Source organism: Epargyreus clarus, unplaced genomic scaffold, assembly GCF_041222505.1.
Source record: "Epargyreus clarus isolate Ecla_fem2 unplaced genomic scaffold, WU_Ecla_fem_2.2 ptg000019l, whole genome shotgun sequence".
In the NCBI taxonomy this organism is placed as follows: domain Eukaryota; kingdom Metazoa; phylum Arthropoda; class Insecta; order Lepidoptera; family Hesperiidae; genus Epargyreus; species Epargyreus clarus.
Genome location: NW_027332227.1, coordinates 1212067 through 1239116, shown reverse-complemented (window position 1 = coordinate 1239116; position 27050 = coordinate 1212067). Strand labels below are relative to the sequence as shown.

Below are 27050 nucleotides of genomic sequence, written 5' to 3'. Positions count from 1 at the left end.
TTTGCCTATTGTTATACTTAGAATCTTGGCCAATATAATGAAAAAGTCAGAACTAAAGTAAAATATCGAAGAACGTCAGACGTGTCGTGTCGTGTCGTGATATAAAAAGTTATATTGCTTAGGTAATAAAATAACTATTCTCATCTAAACTCATATGTATGTTCTCCGGTTTAAAGAATTTTTGTTTGAGATGGTTCCGGGCTCCCTAAACTTCCCACTATTAGGTATATTTCCCATGATTTGCATATCTATATTAGGAATAAATAAAATGTAGAGATACAAACCTTTTTATGAACTTTTTGATTAGGTACTTATCTTTTTTTAATGTTTTGTAAGTATAGTGCATATTTGTAATTCCTTGGCATGTTTAGAAAAAATCTACATAACTTTTAGTAAAGATTTTCTATTCAAAATACAGTTATCAGTGCAAACGCATATCAAATTGAGATAATATTGGACATATCCGTTACTCGTGTTCCATTTTGTATTAAAGCCTTTTTTTTAATAATTTCATACCAATCGTACGAAAAATAGGTAAATTTATATTAAGACATGGTTGCTTTCAATCACCGACAATTACGTACGAGTAGGTACTGACATTATAAGAACAATGTGAATCTTATAAATAACGGTAACGGTTTAACCAATTATTTTATTGTTAATGATTATGAAAATCATATTCACAATTCAACTGTTTGTAATTACGAGAAAAACGTGGTTTATGAATAAACTACCTTTACGAAAGATTTTCAGTTATTTCAACTAAACTATCAGTATGACATAATTATGTATAAAACTAAAGTGTATAAAGAACTTCACTGTTTACATATACTTAATGTATATTCAATGGAAAAAATTCTGTCTGTATTTTTGACTAGTTCTGAGGCCTGGAATGTGGTATCTAGCACACAACTCAAATAGTGGATTAGGCAAAAAAATATATAAGTACCAATTATTATTTGTTAGTAACATTCTTATAAAAATATTTATAACTATTTATCACGAATCACGACACGCTCAGGCGCTATTTGTATGTTATATTATAATCGTGATAATAAAATAATGTAGATACATAATATATGGTTAAATTATCCGTTGTTTTGTATAGCACAAAATTAAGAGTAAATTGATTTGAACGTCGATTCCGTTGTTGTACGCCAATAAAATAAACGATGTGATTTGTTGTTTTTCTATTTGTTATAAATAATTATAATTCCTATACAACTTCCTTGAAATATCCCAGTGAAACATATTATAATGTTGTAAGGTTAGAAATTAACCTTATGCATATCTAATATTAGCTTTATTTACTCACCTTGACAATGAAAAATTATGTGAGTATTAAAACGTCGCAAATGTTACGAGGACATACTCAAGAACTCGTAGAACGTACGCGTGAAATTCGTTATCGATTTATTAGAAGATAATAAAGTTTGGAAAATCCAAAAGTGCACGACTCATAATGCTCATTTAATTATGAAATATAAAAAAAAAAAAAAAAAAAAAAAAAAACTTAAGTCGTTCAAAATTAATTGCCGAAAAAACAGCTGTAGTAGGAAGAAGGTACTGCACAAGCGCCCCTGGTGGAATAAATGTACATAATATCTATAGATATACAGTCTTGTAGTTTTCGTTTTTTATTAATTGCAATTAAACGACACTGAATTAATTAATCATTCGCATTCAGTGACCTACAATCGTCGATTAGAATTTAAAAAAAAAAATTAACTCAAATGATGGATTTTTTCACAAGTTACAGTGTTTTCAGGTTTCACACATGACGGACAGGAAAATTTTTTGACCTATTTTGGTGTTTTTTTCCAATTCTATTGCAGTAAATCAATTTTTAAAAAGTATGGAATTAATCTCCATTAAATTATCTCGACAATAGTATGCAAAATATATTGATTCCGTGAACTATCAAGGCTATAATAATAAAAATAGCCGCCAAAATGAAGCGAAAAAATTTTTTCGATCGTAAAGCACTCTCTGAGCACACTCATGAGTCGTGCAATAGTTATGCACAAGCAAATTATTCTGTATATTTTTTCCAATTCCTGTAGCAAAAGTGCTAGCAGATCTCCTGACAGTCCGTAGCTACTGCCGTTCATGGACAACAGAGAATAACTTCAAATCAAATTCTAAAAAAAAGCGCCACAAATGCGTTGCTCATGGATTGAGTTCGACGCTTGTGTCTGTAAAGAGTCCCTCAAAACTATTTTGGACCCAGAACATTATCATTACAAGGCAAAAAGTATATAAGTACCACAAAGGGCTCTACCAAAATAAACCATTATTATAAACCCAATTATATTTCAAAAATAATAATTTTAGCGTCACTACTGTACACGTGTGTGGCTCATTTACAATTTATAATATTAGACATAGTATTGAATTACTCGCTACGCCTGAACACACTGTGTCCACAAACCAGAACTAGCGTATCTGCCTTGATAAACTAACCTACTTACGTATCTTATCGACAAGTTTTCATGTGTTTATTAATAGAGCATTTAAAAGCAGTGCAAATTTAATTACTTAGATTGTTTAAACAACCATTATTATAAATAAATAGGGAACGATGGGTTACGTGACAATATTTTTCTTAAAGGATTGTTGGATATGACTTACTATCTTACTACTTATTATTGTTAGAACTTAAATCGACCGCGATTGTGTTACTACTTCAAAAAACCAAGTTGAAGTATGTCATGTGAGTAACCCTTACGACACTCTTTAAACTAGAAACAAGTTAGGTGTTTCTGCGTGAATCCAACTACACTTTAATAAGTCGTAAAACTAATAAGATTTAACTGAAAAAGTAGGTACCATTGCATTTCCAGCTTGAAGTAGATTTTTTAATTTAGATTTTGCGTTTCGATAGGAGTGTATAGTAATAGAAGGAACATGTAACTTATGAAACGACCATATAGCCCTCAGGAGTGATAACGAATCTAATGGACCAGGTTCAGGTTTCGGCCTTTGCTCTATATTACGTTGATTACAGTCCACGGGTGGCACGTACCACTTACCATCAAATAACACCTTAAATATCAAAATAACACCTTAAATATAAGAAAAATATTTCGACTCGAGTGAAACGGCGGTGATATGTAGACCTACTATGGTCATGGTAAAGAGCCTGCTAAATACATGTAGAGCACTCCCGACATCTCTACGCCGACTGAAACCCTTACTGTGGTCTAATTAGATTAATGGGACTTTGCACTCAAATATATTTTAGAAATACATATATATTCTCCTTCTCTATATATAGAATAATATATATGTATTTCTGAATTCTGCATATATACATATATTTAGTTTATTTACCTAATTACATAGGATTTACATTCATAGTATTTAATAAATCGTTTAGTATGTGAAAATTTTATTTTTAAAATACAAATTAGAACGTATTGATAGAAGTTTAATTAATAGGAGTTCCTATATACATTCAAATTAATTCTCTGATCCGTCAAAGATATTTGTGACACACGCATTATGAGATAAGACAATGACACAGTGACCACTATGTGGGTATGCAGCATATCAACTCTATTCAATTCTATAAAATGAAAACAAGCTTATTTTCTTAAAAAATCCTACTACCTAAAGATAATTAATTACTCTTTTAATTTTTATCTTCGCTTAAAATCACTATATGCCTTCCGACATTTTACGTTGACCCACCAGTGTAGAAACTAACATTGGAAACTACTCATAATAACAATATAGAAGAACTAATGATATTTTCTTTGCACACGAACCCTAGCCGGGCGAGATAAAACGAGACCGCTCATAGATCGCGGTGTTCGCACCACACGTTATCAACACTAGGTTTATTTTTGCCATACAAAATTAAACATTCAGAAATAAATAAGCGTGGGCTGAAATTAAATATTCCCACTCGCCCTCAGCTGTAGACATGCGGAAATATTCAGCTAAATCCTAATAATGCTCCGGTGTTTATATTTTCATACATCTAGGCGCATCTCCAGTTTACTACTACCGAAATATCAGCATTGAAAGCAACCCTTCTTGATATTGATTTCATACAAAAGGGGTAAAGCACACTGTTCATCTCGATTGGAGGGTGTGTGCGACTACCCCTAAATATTGATTTGTGTCCATTTCATGAAGCAAAAGTATTATTTGATACGAATAATTAACAGTTTGATTTTCATTAAAGATGGAAAAGAACATAAGTTTGCTTTAATCGAACATTAGAAAGGCTAAAACTCAATATTTGTACTACCCTTACCTCTACAAAATATTTGTCACTAAAAAAATCCGTAAAAAGCGTCAAAATTAAGTAAATGCCATCTTAAATACTGTACATAATTTTTCAATACTTAAATTTGCGGAATTCTATGTGAAATTCCAGAAAACGCACCCAATTCTGAATCACGCTATCGAAGTTTTTTACTTTGGCCGTATAAATACAACCACCCCCACCCTAGCTTTCGGGGGTCCGCAGCCCAGGTGGAAGCTAGTTACGCCACGCTAGTCTAAGGTGGCGCTCGGTATGAGTTTTCATTTAATATCTATGGCGTGTTATTTGCGCTGTGGATCGATTATAATGATCATAATGTAAACAATTCGTGTTACACTCAGGCTCACTTGACCCCTTTTTGTTTCTAGATTTGATTCTTTTATATAAGCATGAAATAGTAGCCGGCAATGAAAGTATAATACCTACTCAGAGATACATTGGTACATTTTTGAAAATTTCCATAAAAAATATACCTTTATTAGTTCATTACGTATATTTTTTGTGTTACAAAGACCTTTAATATTATTATTCTTTTGTTTTTTAATAATGTAAGCTAAAATCGGATAAAACTGCATGATTTAAAATAGTGTTAATGGGGTATTAAAACACATTTTAATACCGTTGTCCTGTATTTATTATAGCTACTGACGAATTTATTAACGAAGAGGTATCCTTATGCCGCGATTTAACCTTCGTTTAGCGAAATGCATACAAAAAAAGCGGTGATAATCTAGTGATAAGAATATCAGGATCCTGTGAAAATGTATCTTCGGAATAAGTTCCAATAATTTTTCAGTGAGATTCTAGTAAAATTTTAGTCTCTATAAATTCGTCCGATATACAGACGATTCCATTTCAATTCCGATCAAAATTATTTAATTCATAGATAATAATGAAATAAAGAATATTGATTTGGGATTTTTAAGGTTTTCTTTTCATTTTAACGCGGTCTCATTTTGATAGGAATAGATGGCACCTATGCCGAAAGAAAGGCAAAATAATGATAAATACGGGAAGTGTTATTTTTTTATCTTAACAAAATATCAAGAGAGATTAGTATCTAGTAAGATTATTTTTAAACGTTTGCACTAGTCGACCGATCTATACTCGGCTACGAGTATAAATACCTACCTATATTAACTAGATATTTAGATAATATTAATATGCATTGGCTGATGACGAGATTAGTTTTTCCCAACATGAGTCCAATTTAAATCGACTAATTCATTTTAAAACTACTCAAAACTGCCTCCTTGTTCATGATTCCCGAATATTTCATGTTGAGCATAGGTACTATTAAATTCGTGTATTAAATTTTAAATAACATTAAATTCGTGTGTGTACCATTTTGCCTTTAATGTATAATGTGTCACGAGAACATACGTTTTTGCTAGATTCATTTTTATTTCCATTTTTCTATGTAGATAATTACTTTGTTTACAATCATTAAATTCATTACGTGACAAAGACTTTGAAACATTTATTAATACCTACTGTTATATAATTTGTTTCATCTAACCAGAGCTGTTTCCATAAAGTAAATACCCAGATGCATTGATTGTGAAATACTGACAATGAGTTTGATTACTTATTGTAGTTGTAGGTATCTGATTGAATAGATAATGTAATTTCACAGGATCTGGCTGGCATTCACTCCTTATACGTTCATCATACAACGTGATAGGCCTTGCGTTATTAATATAACCGAGCAGGCACCCATATGGAAGAAACGATTTCTATATAGGGCAATCTTTGAAGGCCAGACGGAACAGTGCTTTTACGGTATTTCCGTGATCTTAGGAAGTAGGTAGGTTATATACTTGTATATTTTATAAATTGTACACATGCTTTGATTATGCTGCACGGAAAAAATACTCAAGAATGAAGATACCTATATTTATCTACACATGGCATAATTATATCTACTACATTTCGATTTGTAAGTACTATAGAATAACTGCATATCTGCGAGTGATCGCCCACGATTCTACACACATGTATGATTTATGATTTTTCATGTAAGAACCCTAAATTCTTTCGGCGTAAGAAGAACTAATATTAATTTCTATAACATTCTCTACCTATACGAGAAAGACCTATTAATTTCGGTCCACCCGTTTCCAAGATATTGACTGAGGCAAAACTTAATGTATTTTTGTCTATTTAGAATGCTTGAACACACAACTAAACTCGGGCGAAGACCTCTAACAGCTGGTTTCCTCCCACGTAGAAACTAATTACGTACTTACTCATAAATTCAAGTAGGTTACACGTGCTATTGAACTCATGATTCCTAGGAACATTGTCCGATTAGGGTTCACAAACGTACGATCGCGTTCATTGGTCAACTTATCTTTATGAAAATTTTGAATTTTCTTCCTGATAAAAAAAACGCGTGTACCCACTTAGGTACTTCTGTAAGCAATACGCACATAAGAAGCTATACTTCTGTGGCGTACTTAATAAAAAAATAAAAAAGATTACATACGTGTATCAATTTGAACACGCGCAAAATTTTAAATATTTCCAAGCATAAAATACGGATTAGAATCGTGTCTCGTGTCGTGTCGTATCGTAGCAACTCAAACGTTAGAATAGAGGTGAATTTACGTCCCGCTCGCACATTGTTACAGTTCGCTTTGTCAGAGCGAAAGAGGTAATTCTATTAATCTGAATTGTTTGCCTCCTCTATAATAGTTATCATGCCCTGCTGGTACGTTTCATATATAACAAAGTACAAATTTTACAGGTGATTTTTATATCACTTGAAAAATACACACATTTTTCCAAACTCTCCGAAAGAGGTATAACTTAAAAAATCTTAATTTTCATGAAATTTCCACGAGAACATGAGAATAAAAGGTGATGCAAGCTGTTAAGAATTAAATTTAATATGTTTTGATTAACTTTTTAATCTAATTGATTATTTAATTTTACAATGTCCTATTAACAGACACGATCGAATGTTAACCTTACTTCTAGTCCGCTCTGAATATAGAAACGAGTCGTGTCGTAACATGAGAAATATATGAAAATTTTATTTCTACTCTGGATCTAGATATTTTTTGTGTATCTGAAGTACAGATTCTGTAGATGTCTTCAGTTGTATCTGTGACATTCAAGGTGGCTAATGTACTATTATTGTTTCCTCAACACTTCATATGGATTTATTTGAGCATAATTTAAATTATACAGACATATGTAAATGAGATGTAAGTATGTTGGATGATGTGAAAATAAAACAAATCATGAGATTAAATTATTATATTTGGATTAAGTTGAGAGAGGTGTTTCAACACCGAAATAATCAGGTGGAAAGCTGTGGAATGTTGGTTTAGTCGACCTCCTCGATAGTGGGACCTGCACCGCCGGCGCCGGGCGCCGCGCCGCCCGCTCCGGGCGCGCCGCCGGGGAAGCCCGGCATACCGCCCGGCATGCCTCCGGGCGCTCCGCCCGCGCCCTGGTACAGCTTCGTGATGATCGGGTTGCAGATGCCCTCCAGCTCCTTCTGCTTGTGCTCGTACTCCTCCTTGTCCGCCAGCTGGTTCGAGTCCAGCCACTTGATCGTGTCGTTGCACTTGTCCAGGATCGTCTGCTTGTCCGAGTCGGTGATCTTGTCCTTCAGCTTCTCGTCCTCCATGGTGGACTTCATGTTGAAGCAGTACGACTCCAGGGCGTTCTTCGCCTGGATAGTCTCCTTCTGCTTTTCGTCCTCGTTCCTGTACTTCTCCGCCTCGTTCACCATCCTCTCGATCTCCTCCTTGGACAGGCGACCCTTGTCGTTGGTGATCGTGATCTTGTTCTCCTTGTTGGTCGACTTCTCGACGGCCGACACGTTCAGGATGCCGTTAGCGTCGATGTCGAACGTCACCTCAATTTGGGGGACGCCGCGAGGCGCAGGGGGAATGCCGGTCAGCTCGAATTTACCGAGGAGGTTGTTATCCTTAGTCATGGCGCGCTCACCCTCGAAGACTTGGATGAGCACTCCGGGCTGGTTGTCAGAATACGTGGTGAAGGTCTGGGTCTGCTTGGTGGGAATGGTAGTGTTGCGCTTGATGAGTGTGGTCATGACTCCGCCGGCGGTCTCGATACCGAGCGACAACGGGGTCACGTCGAGCAGAAGCAGGTCCTGGACCTCCTCGGACTTGTCGCCGTGCAAAATGGCAGCCTGCACTGCAGCGCCATAAGCGACGGCCTCGTCAGGGTTGATGGATTTGTTAAGCTCTTTTCCATTAAAGAAGTCCTGCAGGAGCTTCTGCACCTTGGGGATACGGGTAGAACCTCCGACAAGTACGATGTCGTTTATCTGAGACTTGTCCATTTTAGCGTCGCGAAGAGACTTCTCGACGGGTTCCATGGTTGATCTGAACAGGTCAGCGTTCAGCTCTTCAAAGCGAGCCCTGGTGATTGATGTGTAGAAGTCGATACCCTCAAAGAGAGAATCGATTTCAATACTGGCCTGGGTGGAGGAGGACAGAGTCCTCTTCGCCCTTTCACAGGCAGTACGGAGTCGCCTCAAAGCCCTCTTGTTAGTAGTGAGGTCTTTCTTGTATTTCCTCTTGAATTCTTGGACGAAGTGATTAACCATACGGTTATCGAAGTCTTCACCTCCCAAGTGCGTGTCGCCAGCGGTGGACTTTACTTCGAAGATACCATCCTCGATGGTCAGGATGGACACGTCGAATGTACCGCCGCCGAGATCGAAAATAAGGACGTTACGTTCTCCACCGCCCTTTTTGTCAAGGCCGTACGCAATCGCTGCAGCAGTCGGTTCGTTGATGATACGGAGAACGTTCAGGCCAGAAATGGTACCCGCATCTTTAGTGGCCTGTCGCTGTGAGTCGTTAAAGTACGCTGGAACCGTAATGACTGCATTCTGCACAGTTTTACCAAGGTAAGCCTCAGCTGTTTCCTTCATTTTTGTAAGCACCATAGAGCTCACTTCTTCAGGGAAGAATGTTTTGTCCTCTCCCTTGTATGAGACTTTGATCTTTGGTTTGCCACCATCACTTACAACCTCGAAAGGCCAGTGCTTCATGTCTGCTTGTACGGTGGCATCTTCGAATTTGCGGCCGATAAGACGTTTGGCATCTGGAACAATAGGAAAGAACTTTGAAAAACATGCACTATATTTCACAAGTTATTCCGAATTTTTTTTTTACTCAGATTATTTTTCTCATTCAATATATTCAGAGACTCTAGTCTAGTATATTGGTTATCATCATTTAAAATCTTAATTATGACTCAAAAAATAATTTATTTTATTGCATCTACGTCATAGTCCCCATTGTTTAAAGCTCAGTTGCTGGCTCCCTTATCAACATTTATAATGATTGTGCGCAAAAAACTTTCATAAAATTACTTTTAAATCATTCATCATTGTTCGCATTAGCACATAATTGCTTTGTGAAAAAAATATTAGATGTAAAAGCATTACATCATAATAAGAAACTTAAGGAAAAACTGATATAACCGTTTATAATACTTTGAGAATTGTTATAACAGGGAAAATCTACTAATTATGGTTCCATTCCAACCATAGTGCATTCATCTGACATTCTTTTGATGCAGTTTAGAACTAAGTGCTTAGCTCATATGATATCATCTTTAAAGACTTTATAAATACTTAACTAAATTACTTTGTATGTGCTACTATAAAGTTGTAAACTTATCTATGATTCTATCTATGATAGTTTATATCTTTGATAAAGTTAATATTACAGTATGGATAATTACACTGGCACTAGAACAGTGTAGTGAATTATTATAAATGTTAATACAGTAACCTATATTAAAAGACTAAAACAACAAAAAAATGTCTCAATGCGCCTTTTAAAAGTTATGTATGCATCAAGCCTCAAGAGGCAATATTACACAAATCTACTTTATATCATCCTGCAGTAGGTTGTACTAATCAATAGTAAACTCACCGAAAATGGTGTTGTTGGGGTTCATCGCCACCTGGTTCTTGGCGGCGTCGCCGATGAGGCGCTCGGTGTCGGTGAACGCGACATACGAGGGCGTGGTCCTGTTGCCCTGGTCGTTTGCGATGATCTCCACCTTCCCGTGCTGGAACACGCCCACGCACGAGTAGGTCGTGCCCAAATCAATACCTACCGCTGGTGCTTTCGCCATCTGTAACAATAAAAGTTTCACATTAATTTGCGTTTCATAAACAATTGATCACGAATTAAATAGTATTGTTATTGAAAAACTGCTTCAGGGCTAAATTTCGCTGAATAGCTCGGAGCCGCAACATATTAAACTCGACATGTGCACATCCGCTCATACGTTTTATACATACATTGTAAGTCTATGAAAATAGCGGTCACATGCAAACCGGCTTTTGCGCTCTGCAGAAAATTACAAAAGAATAGATAAGGTAATTTGTCACTAACGACTCTGCACTTCTATATTTCAACTAAAAAGTAAAAAGAGAGTTGAACATGGCGCGGAATCCACACATGGCCGCCATTGCGGAAAATCAATACCACGCGCGAACGTTCTGGAAAACTTTGAGCCTTATAACGAGACTATTGTAGAAAAATTGAAAGCCGTTGGAACCCATAAGAAACTGGAGGACTTAACCGATGATGTAAAATGCTAGTCTTGCAAATTTATGTAAGATTTAAGGACCACGTGAAGTCATGATAGCGAACAAAGAAAATCGATAATTACAAGGACCTTCAATCAAACTGATGACCAAAGTAGGAAATAAAAAGATTAGTCATATCATTAATTTCCCAGTACTTACCTTACCTGTCGAATGATGACTAATCGAAAACGGAGAGTTCAAGGGACCACCCAGGATGTACTCACGCGGTTATCAGTGATAAGTAACGAATTTTAGATTTTACGAAAAACTATAATATAAATGTAAAAAGAAAATAACACGATTATCAGAACGGAGAAAATACTCACTTTTAGTTAAGTGTATTATTCAATGACTTTTGTAGACTTCTCGTAGAACGCTCAGCAAAGGTGCGCGATTGACGGCTTCTCTTCACGTAATAAAATGGCGCCCGATATGGACGGGGGAATTTATATGCGGGCGCGTAATCACCGACGTCACTAGCGCATTCTGGAATATTCCTTGGTGTAGACCAATCACGTTGAAGCATCATTAACGATCTGCGCTCCTATTGGCTGAAAACATTTTTCCAGGAGACGTTTTGCAGGGGCGTTGCAGCTGTCGCGATGATAGTGATGTGCATATTTGGTTATCGATAAAGCCATTTTTTAATTTGTAAAACATTTTCGTTGTCTTATTATTTGACTCTTTCAAGTGAATATATGAAAAGAGATACCGTGTGATGAAATATCTTGAAATAATATAAAGACGAAGCTAGAATGCCTTGGAAAAGTATGTGTCCCTTTCAACCAAAACACAGCACTTAACACTGCTCTTATTAGGTAGAAATAAGTGTGGCGGTGGCGCCACTGGAGTGGAAACACAAAGGGTTCCACTACCTTCAAACTCCCAATAATGGCAGATTAGTTCCTATAGATATCTTTATTTGTAATTATGGCAAATACATTATATCAATATGATTAGGTTGAAATAAGTGTGGCCGTGGCGCCACTGGAGTAGAAACACAAAGGGTTCCACTACCTAAAAACTCCCAATAATAGTGGATTAGTTCCTATAGATATCTTTATTTGTAAATTATGGCAAATACATCATATCAATATGATCAAGTCAAATAATACACTCTCTAGTTTAACTTTGTAACCCTATCAGGCTTTGGCTCGATGTAAATATATAGACCTAAAATATATTTTAGTACTTATATCTTTTTCCAACCATGCTGTAAGCCCTAACCAAATCTAAAAAGGAATTTCATTAAACAGTGCGTGGTCAAATCTTGTTAGACATGCCGTATTAGTTTATACCGGGTTGATTTTTTTCAGTTAGGTTGCCCGTCGTTACTTAATATCGTCGTACTATAATTCTCAATGTATCGACATAAAAATATTAAAATCATATTTTTACTTCCCTATTACATAGCATACCCACAGACTATAATGTTATATAATACACACAGACTATAAATTATGTTTTGTTTAATTTTAAAGTATAAATATACAAAAAGACTGAACTTTAATGTATTACATATCCATGTATTATTTTTTTCTTCGATACAATATTTTTATTCACATAATTTATTTTATGAACAAATAAGGATTTTTTACTGCTACGAGCCCGCCAGAATTTGAATATGTTGCTATAACAGCTGTACGTATGAAGCTTTTTCTAAAGCTTGTTTATATATATTTTTTTCTATCTTGGTTAGTAGGATAATAAACTTAATGTATCCAGACTTCACTTAAAAACAGCCACAACAGAACTATCATATGAGAACATTATTATTATATCTTGTCAAAGCCATTCAGGAGCCTTACACGGAATTATACATAATTGGCTCAAGCTTACTGTAACTGCTATTTCTTATCTAATAGATTACTTTATGCATAACATAAGAGCTCTCGAAACTGTATGAAAGTTGAACTTGAAAGTTAACGCCAAGGTTATTGTGTTAATGTTAATATTATCATATAGAATATGCTTATGTGCTTTGATTTTCTTCCTGGTTCTTTTCTGAGAATGATAATATTTTAGGTGATATTACACCATTCTCACCGAGTTCGCAGTGATAGACTTCATACACCTATGATTTAGATTATTTTTTAAGAGTTTTAACAATTAAGGTTTTCTCGCGATTCAGCTTTTATGCACATGATTAGTAAGAAAAAATCAGGGGGTCTGGAATTGAAACTCAAGACCCCAAAAGGCCTAAAATGAGAGCCTCAACTTCATACCACTTGTTATTTGTTTATTTCTTAGGAACTGAATATTACGCAAGCCACTCCCTTTGTACTAACCTGTCTCCATAAACGTTTTATAAAATAAAGGTAAAATCATTTACAAGTATTGTTATAGCCTACTGTATTTTATGGTGCCTGATGCACAATATACTTAAAGATAAGATTAATGATAAATTTACTATCAGTCTACCTGCTATCGTCTGAAAGAACCAACGAACCTAAAATTATGACCCAAAGGACAATTGATAAGTAAATAAAACAAAGATATGAAAACTGTAAACATTTAATAAAAACAGTCCCTTACAAAATAAATAAATACCTAGAATCTAACAATCTAGAATGATCACGCATAACTTATCACCTAAAAAGCGAGTGAGTCATTGGTCATAACACAATACAGTTGAAATATGTTGTAACACTATAATTTGTATTTATAATAGTGACAAAGCAAAAATTTAGGAAACATTAAAGAAATTTTCATGTATACCATGTTGTAGAAGAGCCTAGAAAATTTATAGCATAAGACATTAGACTAAACAAAATGTATAATTCATTTAAAAATGAGATATTTTTACAGTATTTGTAAATGAAAAGCAACTTAGTCCAATTTCTTCTCACATTACAGATATAAAATATATTATATTGTATTATTTTATATTATTCTGTACAAATGCTTATAATATTATGCAACTTGCGTAAACTGTCTATGTATTTATAATTCTGAGTAAACAGAACGGCACAATTGTTACAATTATTGAACAATCTCCAGACACACGAAACACACAAATACAAGATTGTAAAACCAAAGTTATCTTGATCAGATTTATGGCATCGTGTTCTTTCTTCTCGGCCAATATTAATCTACTTTTTCATTATATTTTGGTCAGTCTATGGACAAAATTATGGATTGCATGGTTAGTGGATTTCGATAAAGGTAACTTTTATTGTACAATTTTAAAAATCAAAACTGACAACCTCGATTTCCGTTTTTAATCCTCACCAATTTCACTTAAGCGTCTTCCGCCTATAATTAATATTCTATTCAATTTTTTTTCACCAAGACTCAAAATTTTCAATTTCTAGCAGGCAGGAAATGGCAAAATCTTTGGCAGGCAAAACATTGGATGTATTGAATATTAACAACGGGCGTTAAAAGCTTACGTTATCTTTGATATTAAGAACCTTTTTCTTGTCACGCAGGCTGTTAACAGCGTGTGTACAAGACAGTAAAAGTAACTACAAAACGACAAAACACGAAAGGCACGCATGCGGACCAGAACCGTATGCGGCCATAAACCCGCGTGATAAGAAAAATAACCTAACTGGTCTCTTAAGAAGCCAATGCTATGAAACGATCACAAAAAATGTACATATATATTTGATGTTTAGAATCCTCAGATCAGTCATAGGATTAGCAAGTGTATGAGGACCATGGTAACCTCATAATATTTGGATTTGGACGTATTTCAGATCAAAATAACACTACATAACTGCTATAACTAACTAGAATTCTTGCGTTGGAACTTTTAACATTAGAAAAGTAGAAACTTTTAACATTAAATAAGACTGTCAACCTTTTTCATGGTTAGGTATCCATAAATGATAAATAACGATATTATTTAGCATACATTGTTATTTCAATGTGGACTGGGTTCGAACATGAACTGCCACTGCTGCTATTGTATTACAATACTGTACATAGCGGTCATTTTAACTGAAATGCTGACTAGACATAACTAAACTAGTAAATAACTAAACGCGTCACCCTTTATGACCATTGTAAGTAAAATTTATTTAATCAATTTACACGGCTGTATTCGCGTGAATATTGCTGCTTTTTAACTATATTTCTACATACATCAATGCAAAATTAGTTGAAACTAATCAGAATATCCTTTCGTTTATAACAAAGATTATAAACCTTATACACATAACTCAGCATAAAAGCTAGAAGTTAAAACTAATACGATGTAATATTATTTTAAACGATTCTGTGTCAATAAATATGTGGAAGACCCTAAAACAATACAGTTGTATGGATGAGCATAGCTCATGCCCCGCCCTTAATCAGTAGCAGTAGCCAGTGGCACACAGTTGAAACCAGTGGCAGGTAAGCAGGCAGACATAAGCCCAGTGCGCAGAGTGCGGGATCACGAGATGCGGAAGTAGGTCTGGTAGGTGGCGCCGAGCGCGGTGGCCAGGAACCACGAGAAGCAGCCCCACCAGGTCGCGAAGCCCAGCACGCCGCGACACACCTGCTGCGTGAACACCTGGCACACCAACAACAATATTAATCTTATATGGAAATTCTCGTGTCACAATGTTAGTTACCATACTCCTTCAAAACGGCTTTACCGATTTTCACCAAATTTAATATGTATATTCAGTAGGTCTGAGAATCGGCTACTATCTATTTTTCATACGCCTAAGTGATAAGGGTTGTTCACCCTTAACATTTTTTTTTAATTTTTGAACAAATTTTTTTGTTTTTATTTTTCTATAATGTGGCATTAAAAAATACATACAACCCTAAATTTTTACCCTTTTATCACCAAACCATATTTTTTCAGTCAGCTAGTTTAATTTAAGATTTTAAACTTAAAACGGATTTGAGACTATTTAATAAATAACGGGTATTGCATGTAGCGATACGCGGTTTTTAACTTCTTTGTTCCGGTTATTTCGACTCAGTTGCATAGATCGTAATCTATGTACCCTACGTCTAGTTCGACTTTTTTTCTTGATCCCATATCACAACACTACAAATTAAGCTAACTAATATTCATCAACGGTTTCATCCCAGTATCCCTAGCAAGTTATTTACTAACCATTTTCAAGTTCTCCCAAGCCAGCTGAAACTGCTCAATGCCCTCCACTGTTTCAGACCCAGCTGTGACTGGCACCGCATCGCTAGCTCCACTATTCTCCGGGATATCGAAGAATAGCGCGGACCAAGAGTAGCCGCCGAGGGTCTTGTACATCAGCCCCAGGTATAGACACATCACCACCGGACAGATGTACTGCAGCGCAACTACGCATAGGTAGTAGAACACAGATGCTACCTGCAATGTGACACATACTAATAAAACAAATATAATGATCAATACTAATAAAATATACATTGTAATGATGACTAGACAACTCACTTGGATAACCATAGTATTACAAATTTAGATTTTTGTTCTTGTTCTATGCGTTTTGGTATAGCCCGCGCTAAACTGCTAGTCCGCTCTGAAGTTGTTGCGAGCAAGTGTAGTCATACAATTTGCTAGGGCGACGCAATTCATTTCTATATTCAGAGCGGACTAGCAGTTTTACGCGGACTATATCTTTAGTTGAATTTCTATCGCACCTACGAATTACATTTTGGCTTGAATGTACAAGGTATTATAATTATTTTTTTCTGTGGGTAAATAGGTGGTACAAAATAATATGAATAAATAAATTACTCATAAGTCAGGGTATGGTGGGGTAATGAAGGGCTGTCTCCTTTTTGATGATTTTTCTTTTCTTTTGGGGCATATTTGAGACAGGAATACACCATTATAATGGTTATTGTATGATTATTATAGTATGGTTTATATACCTTCTTCTGCAGATCAATGTTGGTAATCCGACCAGCTTCCTTCTTCTGTGCGTCGAGCCGTCTTTGCGCCATGTCGAGATATGCCTGGAGTTGCCGAGGCATCAGCACTATGCGCAAGACCACAGTCACTACCAGGAGCACGATACGCAATGTGTCGAAGGCATCAGATGTCATCCTGAAATAAATATATTTATATGTCGTTTTTTACTTCCATTGATGATTAAGGTAATATAGCCATAACGGATTTAGCGGTACATTAGGTATTAATACCTAGGGGTTTCCAAGCTGTTCTTAAAACCTCCAAAAAGGCTTATGACTGCTCTACAAATGATTAATTTCTTTTAAAATGGAATGGTTTAAGAGATACAGATTATATATTAGTAGTGTGTTTTAGATTTTTAAAGCTGTCCTGAAAATGTCCAAAAAGGCTTACGCAAAAATCACGATTAATATTGACAGTTCAATGAATTAAATTACTAGCCGCATTAAATTTATCCCATTGTTTATGGTTTAATATGGTCATTACATTACTCATTGTTTATTAATAGTGTCATTAGGCAATGCTTGCTACGATTGCCTATAACTTCAGAGTAATGTCCAAATAGCTCTTGAGGCATCTTCATCCATCTTGGCGGTAGTACCTGCCACATACAAAGTACTCACAGCGGTCGCTGCATGCCGCTGAAGACCCTGCCGGCGAGGTAGCGGCGCGCCACGGGCCGCACCCACAGCAGCGCCAGCACGAACGGCAGCGAGAAGTTCACGTGCAGCAGCAGCGCCGCCGCCCGGCTCTCGCCGTAGCACCTGCCACATACACAGTACTCACAGCGGTCGCTGCATGCCGCTGAAGACCCTGCCGGCGAGGTAGCGGCGCGCCACGGGCCGCACCCACAGCAGCGCCAGCACGAACGGCAGCGAGAAGTTCACGTGCAGCAGCAGCGCCGCCGCCCGGCTCTCGCCGTAGCACCTGCCACATACACAGTACTCACAGCGGTCGCTGCATGCCGCTGAAGACCCTGCCGGCGAGGTAGCGGCGCGCCACGGGCCGCACCCACAGCAGCGCCAGCACGAACGGCAGCGAGAAGTTCACGTGCAGCAGCAGCGCCGCCGCCCGGCTCTCGCCGTAGCACCTGCCACATACACAGTACTCACAGCGGTCGCTGCATGCCGCTGAAGACCCTGCCGGCGAGGTAGCGGCGCGCCACGGGCCGCACCCACAGCAGCGCCAGCACGAACGGCAGCGAGAAGTTCACGTGCAGCAGCAGCGCCGCCGCCCGGCTCTCGCCGTAGCACCTGCCACATACACAGTACTCACAGCGGTCGCTGCATGCCGCTGAAGACCCTGCCGGCGAGGTAGCGGCGCGCCACGGGCCGCACCCACAGCAGCGCCAGCACGAACGGCAGCGAGAAGTTCACGTGCAGCAGCAGCGCCGCCGCCCGGCTCTCGCCGTAGCACCTGCCACATACACAGTACTCACAGCGGTCGCTGCATGCCGCTGAAGACCCTGCCGGCGAGGTAGCGGCGCGCCACGGGCCGCACCCACAGCAGCGCCAGCACGAACGGCAGCGAGAAGTTCACGTGCAGCAGCAGCGCCGCAGCCCGGCTCTCGCCGTAGTACCTGCCACACAGGAACGGTCCGATTGAAACTTGGTAGAGTACTAAAGGGATATACTCATACTATGTAACCTTTTTAAGGAAGTGGGATTCTTTAAAAAATACCACGCTTGGTCACACATGAGAGGGGGAGTGATCTTAGTTTTTCAACATAGTCAATGAAAAACAAATGTAAATAAAAGAAAAAATATTTCTATTTTAGTAAATGAAGTTCCTGAGCGAGCCAAAATATATTTCTTTAACTTTCAGTTAGTAAAAACTTATTTTAACTAGATTTATGAATTATTATGTGAAAAGATCAAGAGGATTGGGTCCTAGAAAATACTATGGATCACAGTCACTGGGGGGAGGAAGGGGTTAAAAAATGGAAAAAGCTGGTCACATAGTATGGGTATGTTCTTTGAGAAAAGCGACATCCAGGAGTAAATGACGACAGGATAAACGACAAGAAGTGATACATTAAGTGCATTTTATTTTATCAGAATTAGGTCTGGTGTCTCTTTTTTTGTTTTATTAAATTTTATAAGGTCTTACTTTAATGAATCCCAATGCATCCTTGCAACTCGCAATCCTGGGAATGTGAACAGTGTGCCAATGATAGCAGCCCACACCGCAAAAGAAAACTTCAATATGAGCTTTGAAGCTGGACCTCTGAAAAGTGACAAGATAGATATTATAACATATTTCATTCAACATTATCTAACAAGACTCTTGTAAGAACTTACTATACCAATTATGTATGGGTACTCTAAAATGCTGTTCTAATGACATGAGAATGTTACTTTAGTTAATACTTTTTTGGACAAGAATATCTAGGCCAGTAGAAAATAGAGACCTACAGTTTAATGAAATGTTGGTTACCTACTCTTTGAAATATACATAGATTGCTTATCAAATTTGAAACACCAGGCACCAAAATTTTCATTGAACATGGTATTGATTGGACCACTGGGCATAAAAATTTCCACTGGACATCTTATTGATTATTCTTAACATAATATTAAGCAATACTTACACAGAAGAAAGCCCCTGGTTCTCCAAGAACTTAGATGCATTCTCATAGAAGCTATCATATGCAGGGTCAACGCCCACCTCCAGATTGGATTCATCAACAATAAGCACCATCATAGCAATCAGGAGGAATACACAGAATGCTACAATACATGTTGACCTCTCTCCCATGGATTCCTCACTCGTGAAATATTGCTTTGTTAATGATAAGAGGATTTTACTGAGAACTGAGTTAAGGATGTTATAAGACACCATTGATGGTTAAATTGTGTGATACAACTGTCTTATCTGGTTTTATTTTAGCATTAATGCAAATATTTTCTTGTTTGAAATGTATTGATGCAGAGGAAAATAGTGCCATCTTATAGTTCTTACAAGCTGCAATGAGTGGCTTACTTCATATAACACCCCAATCTTATTGGGATTTGATAGATGTCTATAAGTAGCAATGATCACTTATAAAAACCATTTCTTAGATAAAAATCTTAGCATTCAGATGCTCATTTTACATTTTAATTACATGAATGGTATGAATGACAATATGCTGTACTTATCAAGCTTAAATGTTTTTTAAAGGATACAAAGCAAACATTACAACCAGGAAGCACCACACCATACTCAGGTTGAACTCATCCTTCAGAGGAAATATTGTTGTGTAGATCTGAAATTCATAAATAAAGAATTATAAAACTATTGTACAAAGCTGAGAATAGGCAATAAATCTTTAACAGTGATCTTATGTGATGTGATAAAACAAACTCCTATACACATTTAGGAAAGGGATCTTACATTTTTCCATTTGTTTATTGTTATTACAACAGATATAGTTAGTTATGATTGAAATGGAGGTTTAAATAGCTAAATCAGCTGCTTACCTCGGACATAACATACACAATTGCAGTGTACAGTGAGAAATCAACAATCCACAGGTACTCTGTATAAAACCTTAAATGCACCACATCTAATGCAGTAACCGGCGCAGTTTCCAGCTGAATGTCGAGGCTTCGGGGTATATGAAACGTCTCCGGTTTCCCATTAGGCTCACCCTTCCCGCCTTTTTTACCCTTCGGCTTGTCTTTAGGCACCCCAGCCAAGGTCTTCAACTCACTGTTATCAGGATACAGGTATCGGTATAAGCCTTGTGAACACAGCAACCATCTCGCAAACGAGTATCTACTTAATTTCTGTATCACTGACACCATAATAAGCGTTATAACTAGCTGAGCGCCGAGTAGAGCCTAAAAATATAAATCTCAATGCAATACACTGAAAAATTACTAGGTGTATGCAAAAATATCACCGTTGCATCATATACATTACCATGGCAATTCGTTTTTCATTCACTATCCATCAGTGGTCTAAATATAATTTATATTTTTATTACAATCCGGGATCTAACCTCAATTTATTACTTCCACTAAAGACAAAGTATGAATTTAATGTTACTAAATTATAATGGACAACGGTAATCAGGTCAAAGTTAGTATTGATAGGGACAGAAGATATTTTACAGTAAATGTAGAAAAAGATAGAGCTAGTGTAAGCTGTCAAAAAGTTTTAATAGAAAGCTTTTAAAATTAACCGTATAATAAAGGAACTGCACATTTATGAAGTCTGTTTCTCTAAAAGAAAAAACCTTTAAATTTGAATAGAAATTGTATTTCAAGTTTACCCAATTCATATAAACACAAGTTAAGAAGCCATTGTAGTTCTTAATATGTAAAAGTATTTATATATTTAATACAACTAATATAGCTATTAAATGACCCGATGGAAATGTTAAATATACATTTTTTACATCGGTATCACACTCCGCCTAAATGTCATTCGCTCGGTTTGCGTTGCGCATGGACGGATGACGAATTCGCCCGCTGGATAATCAGTATCGATTGAGAGTTTTATTTCGGTTTCGTCGCCGTCGAAGTCTGTCGCAGGTCGCAGACGGATGCGACGGAGCCCCGCCGGGCAGTTTTAATTTTTGTGTAGTGAATCAAAAACCAACAAAATGGGGTCCTTATTTAGGAGTGAGGAAATGACTTTATGCCAACTCTTTCTTCAGAGTGAAGCGGCGTATGCTTGCGTGTCTGAGCTTGGAGAATTGGGGCTAGTGCAGTTCCGCGACGTGAGTATTAACGGATATTAGCAACGCCCCCTTTCCTTTAATGATCGGTTTCAGTCGACCATGTATGTACCAAAATCGATATATACATTGTGCATTGATTGACCCAGATTTCCATGCGATAGCATTATCCACGGTGTATGCGCTGTCCTCAATTCAACGGACATGACATCCAAGATATATGATGTATTTGATAGTGTTAATTATTTATGGAAGTGGTCGGCACTCCTATAAATAATATTCAAGACACAAGACATAACACAAATTACAGGCCAACCATATACTAGCCAAGTAAAATGTGGCCTGTATGTTTAATATCACATAAGAAAATCTGTGTCTACTCCATTCATAATTATTTTTCACAGTAGATTTGGACATTCATATTACATTTCAATGAAATTGAACCTTGACATAGGTACAAGACAAACCTTTAGTTATCCTTAAAAAACAAATCGATTCAAAAAGAGAAAACTGCACCATGATTTCATTTTCATTAAATGATGTGTTCTTTAATAATTGTTACCACATAATAAAATAATAATAAAAACCTAAAGGATTTTGAATGATTAAGAACTTAGGTAACATTTCTAAGTCTCTTTTTACCCGACTGCCAAGGAAGGGTTATGTTTTTCGCGCGTATCTTGTATGTTTGTCTTTCTTTATTTGATCCGATCTAACAAACGGCTGGATGAATTTCGACAATTAATGTGACATTATATTCGTTTCAATGACCCGAGTGTCCTTAGATAGGTGTTACAAGAAAAAAATCTAAATGGCGGCTTTTTGGCGCGAAATACGAACGTATTTAAAAAAAATGTTAACCAAACCAATCGAGTAGGGTATCAAATGAAAGTAAATTAAACGGATATTATAAAAACATATTTGTATATATATAAAATAGCAAGGTGACTGACTGACTAAAAAACTAAATGACTTTTTCATTTTTCAGAAATCAACGTACAGCCAAAACCGCTCAATTTAGAGTTCTGAAATTTTTCACATAGGTTCGCTATGTAGCGTAAATAAGTACTAAGAAAGACCTTTTGAAAAATTCTACCCCTAAAAGGGTAAAATAGGGGATGTCAGTTTTTTTGAAATTCTTTATTTTTGAAGCAACTACTATAAAATTTAGTATTTGGCTTTCTGGATAGGAACAAGTATACACCTATTTATCCCTTTCCGAAAAATCAACCCCGTAGAAGGTAAAATAAGGGTTAAAAGTTCATTTGAACACCCGTCAATTTTGAATCCAACACTATGAAATTTTGTATCTGGCTTGCTGGATAAAAATAATGTAATTCTACCCCTAACGAGGCAAAATAATGACTGGAACTTTGTATTACTGAAGTTATATATTTTATAGAGCGTAAATGGTAGTCTTTTTGCGAAATAGTAACACATTTTAAAAAAAGTTAATCAAACCGCTGAAGGCGTGCTGTAATACACATAGTTTCTTTATATAAAGTAAATGAGCACTACGAGGATAAAATAGGATAACATTGTTAGATCATCTTTTGATTTTGAAGCAGATACCTATGCTGAAACTCTGTACTTGGCTTTTTGGATAAAAATAATGAAACGCCTATTTCACTGGTTTTGGAAATTCTACTTAGGCCTTTTTAGTGCAGTCGGGTTTTTGATTTTTAATTAATTCACTTGTTGTTTTTAATTTATAATGGTAGGTAACATTAGCATATAGATCCAGAACCCACTATTTAAATGAACCATATTTTTCTATAAAATAATCTTTGGGAATTTTCCATAATATGTTGTTTTTAACTATATAATGACACTGTCTTCTGTAACATTAGACATTATTTATTACAATAACAATGTAAGATAAAATATAATAATTAATATTTTACAGTATAGGCAATTCCTGACCACATTGCTAACAATTATATTTATAGTTTTACATTGGTATGCTTTTAAGGCATTGACTGTAAGACTCCGTTACCTTCCCAATTATTAGGATTACATATTTAAAACTTAACTTTACATAACTAGTTAGTTAGTAGAGCCTTGAAATTGTAATTTTATCACAAGTGTGTTTAAACATAACCCATAAAGCCATAACTATCCCATGTTTGGTACATCCTCTGAGAATAAAAAGGTTTAGCCCCATAATCAACCATGCTGGTCCACTGCAGAGTGGTAGACTACAAGTACCTTATGAATCTTACAAAAAAAAGGATTATGTAATACATAATGTAGTATCAACTGACTCCGGTCACACAATTTTGTGGATTAATAAAAATCATGTGATTTACCCAAAGCAGTAGATAATCACCATGATAAGTAAACTTAATTGATCAATTATTAATACCTTTGTAATCTTTAGATAACATTAAATTGATAAGTTTAGTATTTGATGAATTAGTACATTGGAAAATAATAATTTTGAACAAATTTGATTCTTATATTTACATATAACATTTTTTTAACAATTTAAAATATACTTCACAATCCTGAATAGACAATATATATATATATATATATTGTCTTCTTCTTCTGTCTTGTATATCAAAATTTTAGAAACTGGGGAGAGCCATTAAGCCTATTACACCATGCTTGTCCATTGCACTCAAAGTTTTTGGTGGTATCAATTTATTTTGAATACCCAGAGCTGTGAAGTGATTACCAAACTGGTCTGACATCCAGGATTGATCCCTGGCCAGACAGACATCTAATTCATGAATTTAGATTTCTGTTATAGATCTAGGTGTTTGTATTAATATCTAAGTACATGGCATCCATAAAAGGGAATCCTAGTGTGAGGCTGAGAATTTAGTGTCTTTTTAATTAGTCTAACCCAAAATAAGTAATTTATGTATATATTTTGCTTCCATGAAATCATTTACACCAAAAGTCCACTAAAAAACTTATTGGGAATGCCTCATGTTCAGAGGAATTCTTGTTAATATTATATTATGATAGTGAATGGAATTTTTTAGTCATAACATAATAAATAATTTTTATCTGCCTATCTCTAAGTGCCACTTATTTGATTTTACAAGAACAATTCAAGAACATTTCAAATTGGTTCCGGATTCGTACTCTGATTTCTCACAGATAACATTGATAAGTAGTAAAATATTTTATAGTAATATAACATCTTATGTCATAACTTATTTGGACTCTATTCTAAGTCAATAAAATTTTCTTAACAGTATGGTTATACTTCTTGGTAAAAAAAACAAAACTTGCTTTATTTTCATTTATTTTATAACAATTAAATAGACTATAGAATGTCAATGAGTCATTGGCACCAATGGACACTTGTAGCTATTTCCTACTTGTAACTTAAGGACCATTATTATCATAGAATATATCACCTGTGTAATTAAAGCTATCTTACCACAAATTTTAAATATAGAAACAATTCTATTTAGCAGTTTATTTAACGGGGGGAAATGATACTATTATCATTTCCTCACTATTTAACTGCTAAATAGAATTGTTTCTATATTTTTTCTATATATTAGAAACTATTTTCTACACATGCAAGGATTCCATACCTTGTGGATGCTGCGGAGAAAATCTAGCGCTCAAATGTAAAACAGTAATCTAAATTAAATGCTAAGGATCTGTCTCACTAAAAATCCAACCAAGAGTCATTTGTGTAGGTGATAACTGGACTATAATAGATTGTCTTAAAATAGTGTAAGAGAAAGACACAAATAAGTAGAACCGTAGTACACAGTAGGACAGAACCAACCAATTTCATACTTTAATAGTAAAATTAATTTTGAGAAATATCAAAATTACTGGGTTAATATCATTATCTCTGGGTAACAAGGAAGAGCTTACCAAAAGTATATTTATACATGTGTAAATTAAGTTAAACATATTAATGACATGATATATTTCTTGTAGGGTTCTCTAGGGCTTAGTTACATAAATATTGCTTCTTATCTGTTTACAGAAGCATTGTACAGAAACAATAAACTTGATTATTTGCACTTTTATGAGAATTTCTGTGAGTCATATTCATAACCAGAATACTAGACTACACTTTCTCTACCACAATTTCTTAGAATTGTACGGCTCATACTACAATATGGCATAATATAAGATAATCTGTAATAAAAAAATATAATCCTGCTTTTATTATTTTTTTTCTTCTTAAAAATATACATATATTTGTTTCTTATTGTACTTTGTACCAATTTCATTATTCTATCTACATTATAACATAATTACTACACAGAGTATTTAATGATAGTTAAATACTAATTGAAACAAGTGGTCATACTTATTTCTGCTTAGCAACAGAACTGTTAAGCAGTATTGTGTTCTTGATTGAAAGGTATGGTAAGGTAGAGACATAAGAAATGTTCCAATTTTGTTCTTTAGAGTAGCAATTCTGCAGATGTGGTCAGGTCTGGTTCTCATCAGAGATCACTAGTTTCTTTCACTTTATTATTAGGTTGAGCATATTATAATTTCTAAATGAAATAACATACATAGATATCTTATGTTTGATTGCTATAATAGATTAAAAATAGAAATTGTCCCACAGAAAATATGGCGTGTCGTATTTCATATTCAGCATCCAATATATATTTTTGTGACAGTTAAACCCAGACGTGAACGCGTTCCAACGCAAGTTCGTCAATGAGGTGCGCCGCTGTGACGAGATGGAGCGTAAGCTCCGTTACCTGGAGAAGGAGATCAGGCGGGACGGCATCCCCATGTTGGAGATCCCCGGAGAGTGCCCGGAGGCGCCTCAGCCAAGGGAGATGATAGATTTGGAGGTAACATTCAGTAACTGAAGTAGGCAAATACTTAATGAAACAATACAAGATATACGTGAGTTTAGTACCTTTAATACGAGTTTTCAGTCGAGAACTTTGATCAATCGACTCGAGAGCTCGGCAGCTAGATTGACAAATGGACAATTTTTTTTCCCTAAACGACGATCGGAAGCGCTGCATAAAGATTTTGTATGGACGATCGAGCTATCGTCAAGTTCGGTTTATTCATTGAATTAAGATCAATTAGTCTCCGCGAGGACTGTCTCTGTCTAAAATATCAATCGTTCTCAGCTATTTCCTAAATGATAGTCAATTATAGAAATTTACATGGATTATTCATCAATGCAAAGTAAAAATATTAAGCAGTGTGATCGATACAAAGTTTTACGCAATGCGGTTTTGCAGATTACTTTTGATAAACGAATTTTGATGACAAAACATCCTCTATGTAAAGTCAACAAAATGATCCTGAGGGTTTTCCTACAGAAAACTATGCAAATCGCATTATACTAGCTTTAGGCATACCACAAGAAAAATACAACTTATCTAAATGATCTATCACAGGCTACCTTCGAAAAGCTTGAAAATGAGCTTCGTGAAGTAAACCAGAATGCTGAAGCTTTGAAGAGAAACTACCTGGAGCTTACTGAACTGAAACATATTCTAAGAAAGACACAAGTTTTCTTTGATGAGGTAAGTCTTTACAATTCATTTATTCACAATCATTAAAATGTTTTAACTGAATCACATGATTTCCCCTCGAAAGCAATCGTTAAAACCGTTATATTCAAAGATAATCTATATTATAATTGATATTGTGTTCACGTAAGCATACTCATTGCCTGGTGTAGTAAATTAAT

General features: G+C 35.8%; 4 protein-coding genes across 7 annotated transcripts in view; 1 reads left to right on the top strand and 3 right to left on the bottom strand.

The window, feature by feature from the left end:
- Positions 1-7525: 7525 nt before the first annotated feature.
- On the bottom strand, positions 7526-11357 carry Hsc70-4 (heat shock cognate protein). The gene is made up of 3 exons (XM_073083790.1): positions 11198-11357; positions 10207-10411; positions 7526-9367 (listed from the first exon to the last, which is right to left on the bottom strand). Exons 2-3 carry the CDS (start codon positions 10409-10411, stop codon positions 7611-7613), a joined length of 1962 nt encoding a protein of 653 aa, XP_072939891.1. The 5' UTR covers positions 11198-11357; the 3' UTR covers positions 7526-7610.
- Positions 11358-13369: 2012 nt separating this feature from the next.
- On the bottom strand, positions 13370-17577 carry LOC140750185 (transmembrane protein 161B-like). Its single transcript, XM_073083581.1, has 4 exons — positions 17352-17577; positions 16689-16863; positions 15931-16164; positions 13370-15372 (listed from the first exon to the last, which is right to left on the bottom strand). Exons 1-4 carry the CDS (start codon positions 17363-17365, stop codon positions 15253-15255), a joined length of 543 nt encoding a protein of 180 aa, XP_072939682.1. The 5' UTR covers positions 17366-17577; the 3' UTR covers positions 13370-15252.
- A 569-nt stretch (positions 17578-18146) lies between these two features.
- On the bottom strand, positions 18147-20779 carry LOC140750184 (transmembrane protein 161B). Its single transcript, XM_073083580.1, has 6 exons — positions 20635-20779; positions 20190-20552; positions 19896-19975; positions 19319-19534; positions 18838-18954; positions 18147-18307 (listed from the first exon to the last, which is right to left on the bottom strand). Exons 1-6 carry the CDS (start codon positions 20635-20637, stop codon positions 18163-18165), a joined length of 924 nt encoding a protein of 307 aa, XP_072939681.1. The 5' UTR covers positions 20638-20779; the 3' UTR covers positions 18147-18162.
- A 353-nt stretch (positions 20780-21132) lies between these two features.
- Positions 21133-27050, top strand: part of LOC140750182 (V-type proton ATPase 116 kDa subunit a 1) — a 31835-nt gene continuing 25917 nt past the window's right edge. For 3 of the 4 annotated variants that reach the window (XM_073083575.1, XM_073083574.1, XM_073083578.1), the window contains exons 1-3: positions 21133-21436; positions 26011-26190; positions 26755-26883. In XM_073083575.1, coding sequence (XP_072939676.1) covers positions 21320-21436; positions 26011-26190; positions 26755-26883 — 426 coding nt within the window. In that variant the 5' untranslated portion in view covers positions 21133-21319. The remainder of the gene's footprint in view (positions 21437-26010; positions 26191-26754; positions 26884-27050) is intronic. The other variant, XM_073083577.1, reaches the window with a different exon arrangement.